General features: G+C 35.4%; 1 protein-coding gene across 1 annotated transcript; it reads right to left on the bottom strand.

Annotated features, from left to right (window-relative positions):
• Nucleotides 1–7,462: 7,462 nt before the first annotated feature.
• On the bottom strand, nucleotides 7,463–8,314 carry LOC140166752 (uncharacterized). Its single transcript, XM_072190246.1, has one exon. It carries the CDS (start codon nucleotides 8,312–8,314, stop codon nucleotides 7,463–7,465), a length of 852 nt encoding a protein of 283 aa, XP_072046347.1.
• Nucleotides 8,315–8,656: the final 342 nt, after the last annotated feature.

Genomic DNA, 8,656 nt, shown 5'->3' with positions numbered 1-8,656 from the left:
ACCTAGTTTTCGATGTTACGCATGTAATTAAACAACCTAAACAGTGCAAATATTCTTTAAATGAATTATGTTTGCAAGCTGAACAATTTGATACCATTTTGGTTAAAATCAGACTGTTTTTAGTTTTTTGACCTCTGTTGAACCCAATATTTGACCTTTGACCTTTTCGGTTATAACTCAAGAACTGTACATCACAGATATGGCAAACTATATTTTTTCTGAATCCTTATGACTAGAGGAATAATTTGATATAGTTTTTAAAATGATTGGAGCGATTTTGACATTTGACCCCTGTATGACCTTTTCCCACCAAAAACTACATTTCCACCAAGTATATTTTGGTATACTTTTGTATGCTGTTCAGGGACATCTCTAACATTCATAGCAGTGAAAAAAATTCTGTTGCAATTAGTGGTGAGTCAAAACCCACTTTGACTGGACTAATACTGTTGTATGGGCCTTTGTGAAACACTTTTTGCTGAGAATGTCAAACTACTGGTTAGCTCAAAACTTGGGAATCGGATATTACAGGTTTCTATATGAAAATATTTGATAACCACATCTATGACGTTAAACTATCGCCCTATCATCACATTTACGTAAACTTACTCTTTATCGTCTCGTTGCATCCTGTTTGTATTGTAATACATTCTCAGTAAGCAGGCAACGTCAATATGGTCAGCAGAGAATGACCGATGGAGCAACGGTCACCCACTCCTTTCTTAAAAACGCTCTCTTAAATGTCTTATTTTAATATCTATCTCATCTGATACCTATGTATTTTTGTATTTCTATATTTTGTCTTCTTCCGTAAGACAATAAGAGAAATTATTGCTTTGTGGTCTTAACTTGATCGTTTACATTTGAGGCCATTGTCTTCAGTGAAACAACTTCAAACAAGCCACTTGCCAGACAAAACTTTATGTTTTGCCTATTCCGTTTTTTTATCTTAAAGATGTAAGATAAGCATAAGAAAAAAATTATTTGTCAATAACCGGTCTTTAACAATTACCAATGAACAGCCTGCTTAGCGTTATGATCAAGAAGAAGAAAGACAATACAATTACAAAGATTTAACCTCTTTCCATTTCCATGATCCCATCGTAAATTAACTATATATTTATTGTATTAAAACTGATATATGAATCTTAGGAATACTCCTTTAATATGTTGCCTGAGGGGGGAAGAAAAAGAATGCCAATTTTATTAATCGTATTTGAAAGTCAAATTTAACGACATCTGACTTATTCAGAATTATCAAGGTGCATCTCTAACATCTCTAAATTTTGTTTCTACGATTTTAAATGGTGCGCGAGGTAATAGATTTCTGTCTATAGCACATTAGTCATTTTGCCATTTGATTTATGTCATCGAATTTGTCACCGGTACTTATAATTAGAAAAATCAAATTAAATATTAATGATTGTGCTTCAACAATTTTCCTCAAAAATATAATTTAACCAAGCTCGCATTTGTATCAAAGACATGAAAAGTTAATTAATGACATATTGTTACATTTGCGTTCCTAAAATACAAAAAATTAATTAATGAGTTAAAAAATCTCCAGATACAAGATGTGACACAAATAGTTAATTAAATTACCTAATTTCTATTTTGGTATTTTCTTCAAAAAGTGGTACATGGGATTACCACACACATGCAGTCAAGTTAGCTCAATCGATAAGGCGTTCGACTATGGTGCGAGAGGTTGCGAGTTCGAACCCTGGTGGTGCCTAGTATGCTCTCGTGGAAAAATTGAGTTAGCTTGAAATTCCCTTGGACAAGGAACTCACTGCTAATTTGTCTCGTTGTAACCCGTACGAAACTCGGGGAGCTGATCCTGGTTGCGATGGTTATTTGTGGAATGTCTAGGATGTGCGCTCTTGAAGCAGCAAAGTCCCTGAATTGTTGTTTAATGGTTTATGGAATGATGTGGGGCCATAGTGGTCAGCGACAACCTGTAAAGTGTGCTGATCAACGTCTAGGCGTTGTGCCTGTGCGTAGCGCACTATAAATCACTGCGCTTTTTTCTTTTCTTTTTTTCATATAGCGTTCTGATGATTTTTGGGTCATCTTGTAGAGTGATATTTTGCATGGGTCAATTGATGCACCATAGACGATGGAAATTAGCTACGTTGCTAGAAGCTACCAGTATTGGATTATGATTCTTTGCTTTATTATCTGCCGAAAATTAATCAAGTTATAATATTTTTGCAACTATTTAATTGGATGATCTTTTATATTGAGACAAATAGAATATGAGGGCAAATAAGATATTGAAGAGTGAAGAATCATACAGTGGCGTAGATTTTTCTCAGTGCAATTAAATTGTCCACTGTACAATTAGACACTTACCGCTTGTTTAAGAGTATCTTGTATTGTCGTTGCCTACATGATTAATAATTTATACATTTAGCTGCGGAAAGCATGCAGGAAATCACCTGTGCGCACCTTTGTTGAATTAAACATATTTAATTGAATGTGTGTTGGATGTCAAATATAAACGCCGTCATGAAAGTGCTGACATGCATAGTGCTTAAACGGCATGTACTGATGTTTATTCTGAGATAAATTATTTTAAAGGGGTTGCTGTGTATTGTTTTCATGGATATTCTGGTGGGGTTTGTGTGTGTGTGTTTGGAATGGGGTGGTATTTTCACAAAACGCTACAATGCTGTGTTGCCTACATTTTAATAAAATTTTAAATAATATAATTAATCAATACAAGACATAGAAAAATGGTAAAAAAATACACTTTTTATCAAAATGTTCTTTATTATCTATCTGAAGTTACTATGCGTACCGCCTGAACATCGAATGATAATTTCAACTACTTTTATTCTTTGCCCCTCACTTGATTTAGACGTATACATAAAAATTAAATCAATCAAAATATTGATATCGAGAATGTTTCTGTACATTACATGTATAGGATGTTGAAAAGTGCAACTTTTTCTGAAATTTTTTTACTTTAAATTTTTTTTATTTTTGGCCAGACCAAATAGATCTTGAAAACAACTTTGGGAGGGTAGAAATTCTTTTATTTGAAGTTTGTTAATTTTTTTTCAAATCAACGAAATGTATGTCAAGTTATACAAAGAAATGTTTTGTTATTATAGGGGCGTATAAGGTATTTCTTTTAAACCCTCTATTTATGTTGCTACTCCAGGGTAACATTAGGGTCATATGAAATGGCTAGGATACAAGTAGAATGTGTATCAAAGCTCGCGGGAAATATTGTCATTATCTGCTATCCCACATAATAAAAGCACACAATACACAGTGTTTTACAGAAAAGGTTTAAATGTCGGGTTATATAAAGGATATAAATGCGTCTTTAATATTAAACATTCATAAAATATTTTTGAAAACGTGTTCCAAAATATTGTGCATAAGTGTTTACCAAAAATATTTTACATACAATAACGTTTTAAAAATGTATTCATGATATTTAATATAACTCGACATTTAAATGCTATTAAAACGCTTTGAATAAACGTTTTAAGATAATTTTCGTGTTTGCTGGGAACGACCCTTTTTTCCTATCTTGCATATTCTGAATGGATGTAACATGTAACTGGCCGAAGTGTTATAGGTTCTTTCCCGCCAAAAATGATTTGTTGAAACGTCTCATCAATAAAATGTTCAACTAGCGTCTTTTACAGGATTCGTCATACATCATTTATACTTCTCAAGTGGCACCTATATACAATAGTCTAAAAGCTTACAATTTTGATTTATTATAAGCTCGATGTCAATGTCTGGAACAGCAGTCATAACACATCACTATAAATAACCCCTCTCTTGCGAGGCAGTTAAGTGTTATTACCTTAGTGCTCTACAAAATGTTTTTCAGTCAAATAGTGAGTACTTTGACCAAATTAAAAATGCAAAAGAATAATATCATATAATAGGCAAACGTACCGTAAAACCTCGTCTACATGCATATAGAGTGCTTTTGATGAAAGCTACATTAATCCAGGCGCCATCCATCGACACAGTTATAACGTTATGGAGTTTGAGCAAATAAATTACAGATGCAAGCATATGCAAACCAGGGTCGGATTTACCTTTTGGGGGGCCTGCATGGGCCAGGCCAAAAATTGGAGGTCCCCAAACGATCCGTGAGGAAGGCATGTGCACTCAAGTGGCCAAGTCTTTAGACTCTATTAGGACATTTGCGCGTGAAGCGCGTGAAAAAAATCAATTTTAGACTATTTTATCCCTAATTGAAGATGAATTTTGCTATATAACAAGCCAGTGCGCGCCAAGCGCGCAAAATGTTGCGATTTTTGTAGCCTTGGCTCAAAACATGGTGTACACTGCACAGGGCAATTTCTGGCCCTATATGGTAAATCCGGCCCTGATGCAAACAAGTACCATGTATTGGCATATTTACGCCTGTTTCGTATTAATTAATTAATTAAGTTTTCATCAAAAACACTCGATATGCTTGTAGATGAGAGTTAAAAATATATTTCCATTCCCTTAACTGTTTTACAAATGACACATTGACTTCATCTTAATCCGAAAACTCCGTCCATGTACTGATATCTGGTATAGTATAAAATCAGAATATTTTCATTTTTTTTGAACGATTAGAACAAATCTTTCACCTGTTTGCGAAATGATATTGAGTTTCCAATTGCTATGATGGCTGTGTCTTTTTCGCACTTGGCAATAAGATACGGATATTGATATGTCTGCTTGTTTAATGTAGAATGTGTCCAACAACCTTTAATACCCCCAATAATTATATTTGTTATCGAAATGGAAGATTTCGAAACCGATGGCAAACCTGTGTTGTCTTAATACCAACTCCCGTCAAGAATAATTAATTTTTCCTGCTGGAACATTCTTGTCAATTAAGTCACTCCTATATTCCCACATGCTGTGATAACTTCTGATGCGATCCCATTCCGTTCTTGCTACTTAGGTACAACATCTTTTTTGGTCCTATCGCTATCGGTGCCCGAAGAGGTACCGATGGCACTTTCTATCGGACCCGAACATTTGCACAGTGTATTTGTTTTTTATTTAAATGAAAAACAATAACACTATGCAAATGTTAATTATTATGCTTGATACAATGTATTACGTCTCCAGGGAGCGATTTTCAGAATCATCAGTACATAACCGAGCACCGATAGTTCTATAGGACCAAATTGGGTGTGGTACATAATATAATTAATCTACAAATTATGTTGAGTTTTTATGCTTCGGACTCGTCCATTATCAATGAAAACTGATTGATACCAATTATTTTGATACAGCTTGTAGGAATACCCAAAGTCCAGATAACTTCAGTTTTTTCCAAAAATGTGAATATTTGTGTTCAAGAAATCAATACCGGTCAATAAATCTGGTTGGCAATGATATATCTTGATCTGTGTTCAAATATTTTGATCAAAATAATCAATCGGAAGCATGCCTGAAAATTAAAATATCTATAAAAAAAATGTTAGTTAAGATGATCGTCCTAGAGATAATGGCGATCAAAAATCCATACAAAAGACTTGTGCAAACATATCAGAAGTTAAGCACGTGTTCATGTTAGTTCTTTAATCATCATGGGAACATCTTTCCTAGCTTAATATTATTTACACAGTTAAAGCTTATGTCTAAAACTGCTACCAGTTATGTTCCCAAAGTATGAATGTCATGTAGTGATGTGACTGATATGCACGTATCACATCTATATGACACACTTTTGTATAATGGAGATGACTTTTCTGAGAGGGAGAAACATTTCACGTAATTATTCGAAAATGATTTTTCTACTTTGCCATTTTCAGATGAAATGTGATATTTCTGAACTTTTCATTCTTCTTCCTCTCACAATAAGACGTAAAGAATAAGTTGAAGGCTAAAATCATGAAAAAGATTTTATCTTTGCATACTTTGCAACATTAAATTGCTCCTTGAGATGCAATTCAATTGACGTTTTGGATCCAGATGCTGAAATATTGTGTAACGTTATTTCATTGTGGTAAACACTGTTCTTGCTTGCTTGCTTGCTGGCTACGTCAGCCCATGTCGGCTGTAGCCCTCCTCATGAAGCTTCCATTTTTCTCTGTCTTGCGCTATCCTAGCCCAGGTTGTGCCAATGTAAGATGTAATGTCGTCCCGCCATCTGCGTTTTTGTCTTCCCCTTCGCCTTCTGCCTGTTCTAGGTTGCCACTCTGTTAGACGTTTTGTCCACCTGTTATCATTTGATCTTGCTAGATGTCCTGCCCATCTCCATTTTGCCTCTTTTATTTTCTCCAGAATGTCCTTGACTTTGGTTTTATTTCTTATATGCGAGTTCCTAATTTTGTCCCGTATTGTGATATTCAGCATTCTTCTTTCCATTGCCCGCTGTGCTGTTATCAGTTTTTGTTCTAGGTATTTAGTTGTTGTCCACGTTTCGCAGCCGTATGTCATTGTAGGCAGTACACATTGATTGAAGACCCTCTTCCTTAATATCATTGATAGTTTTTTATCACACAGAATGTCTTTATATCTGCCAAAGCAGCTCCAGCCAGCCTTAATTCTGATTAGAACTTCCTCTCTCGTGTTGTCTTCCAGCTTCACAGTCTGGCCAAGATATTTGTAGCTTTCTACTTTTTCTATCTCATCAGATTCAACTACAATGGGCTCATTTGTTTCGAAATTTGTCATGAATTTTGTTTTTCCTTTGTGTATTTTTAAACCGATCTTCTTGCTTTCACTGTTCAAAAAATTTAATTGAATCTCCATGTCCTTGACTGATGTTGTTGTTAAAGCAACATCATCTGCGAATCTCAGGTCTGTCAGCCATTCGCCATCTATATTTATTCCTTGTTTCTCCAAATCTAACTTCTTGAAAATCTCTTCCATGGCAGCTGTGAAGATTTTTGGTGATATTGTATCCCCTTGCCTCACTCCCCTCGTTATGTGAATATGGTTTGACACATCATTGTCCAAATGGATTGTGGCTACGTTTCATTGACTCCTATTCTTCTTAGGGCTGCAAAAAGATCTGAATGTTCAACCGAATCAAATGCCTTTTCATAGTCTATGTACCCTACACAAAGCTTTAGCTGGTATTCATTCGCCTTTTCAATTAGCTGGTTTAATGCGTGTAGATGGTCTGTTGTTGAGAAACCTGCCCGAAATCCTGCTTGTTCCCTTGGCTGTTTTTCGTCTAGTATTCTTTGGATCCTGTTTTGGATTATTTTGGTAAATATCTTATATGCATGAGAAAGCACACTTATCGGCCGGTAATTTTTGATGTCTGCTTTATCCCCTTTTTTTATGAAGTAGAATGATCTTTGCCTCTTTCCATTTCTCAGGAATCTTCTTGTCTTTCAGGATTTGATTATAAAGTTTCACCAGCTGTTTGTTGATCTCCTCCCCTCCTATCTTAAAAATGTCACTTGATACGTCATCTGGTCCAGGTGCTTTATTGTTTTTCATTTGTGTTACTGCCTTTTCCACTTCTCTAAACTGTTATATTTGGTACTTCAGTGTCATCGGTTGATTTTGTGGGTACTCTGGTTCCGCTGTTTTCATCTGTTTTACTGCTGTACAGGTCTTGGTAGAATTCTGTACATACATTTAGACTTTCTTCTCTGTCTGTGGTTATGCTTCCATTCTTTTGTCTCATTTGGCAAATTCTTGTTTTCTTGCTGTTCATTTTTGTAATCTGTTTTGGTCCCTTGCCACTTTCTAGGATGGATTCAATTTGCTGCTTTTTTCTCTTTCTACTTCTTTCTCGTCTTTTCTTTCTCACTGTTTTGACTAGTTGTGAGTATTCTATCTTCTGTTTTGGTGATTTGTCCTCTACTTCTCTAAGTTCTTTCCTTTTCTTATCTAACTCTTCGTTTGCTTTGTCCTCCTCTGTGGTCTGTTTAGTCTTTCTCTCTCTTGACGCTATTTCTTCAGCTGCCTCTACTATTGTATTGGATATAAGCTCGTATTTGGTATCTATATCTGCATTTTCTATGTCCAGACATGCAAATCGGTTTTTCAACTCCAGTTGAAAATCATTCTTCAAATCTTTCAGTTTCAGTATGTTTAACTTGCTTTTCTTTTGATTTCTAATGATTTTGAGTCTTGCCAATTTCCTGTCTATGTGTATCTTTGCTCTGACCATCCTGTGGTCACTACTAATGCCTACACTCGTGATGACAGAACAATCCTCTACAATTCCATGCTGGCTACTTAGGATGAAGTCGATTTGGTTCTTTGTAATTCCGTTGGGACTTTCCCATGTCCAATACCTGTTTTTATGTTTCTTGAAGTATGTGTTAGCAATGATAAGTCCTTGTTGCGCAGCAAACTCAAGTAGCATGTCCCCTCTATTCTAAACATGTAGCATGTCCCCACTTTTCTAAACCTTCTTAAAACATTTGCAAAAACATCTTATTATCATTTAATGTTTCACGGTCATTCAGAAAATAACATTTACGATCTGCCTTTTTTCTCCTCTTGTTGACCATTCACCTTGACCGATAGTGTTGGACCGGATGGTATCGCGATTCAAGCAAAATGTACGACCCTATATATTAGCTGCTGTGGTATTTGAAGTCAAACCACCAAATAACATTTCATTGAAATGAGTGTGACTACCGTCGCTCCATCGGTTATTCTCTGCTGACCATTTTGATGTTGAACACTTAATGAGAATGTATTA

The sequence above is a fragment of the Amphiura filiformis genome, chromosome 12, assembly GCF_039555335.1.
Source record: "Amphiura filiformis chromosome 12, Afil_fr2py, whole genome shotgun sequence".
Lineage (NCBI taxonomy): Eukaryota > Metazoa > Echinodermata > Ophiuroidea > Amphilepidida > Amphiuridae > Amphiura > Amphiura filiformis.
Note: the sequence above shows the minus strand (reverse complement) of the source record. Positions and strands in the feature narration are given on the sequence as shown.

Excerpts from the sequence above, each read along its gene's own strand:
- LOC140166752 (XM_072190246.1), bottom strand. The coding sequence starts at position 8,314 with ATGCTACTTGAGTTTGCTGCGCAACAAGGACTTATCATTGCTAACACA.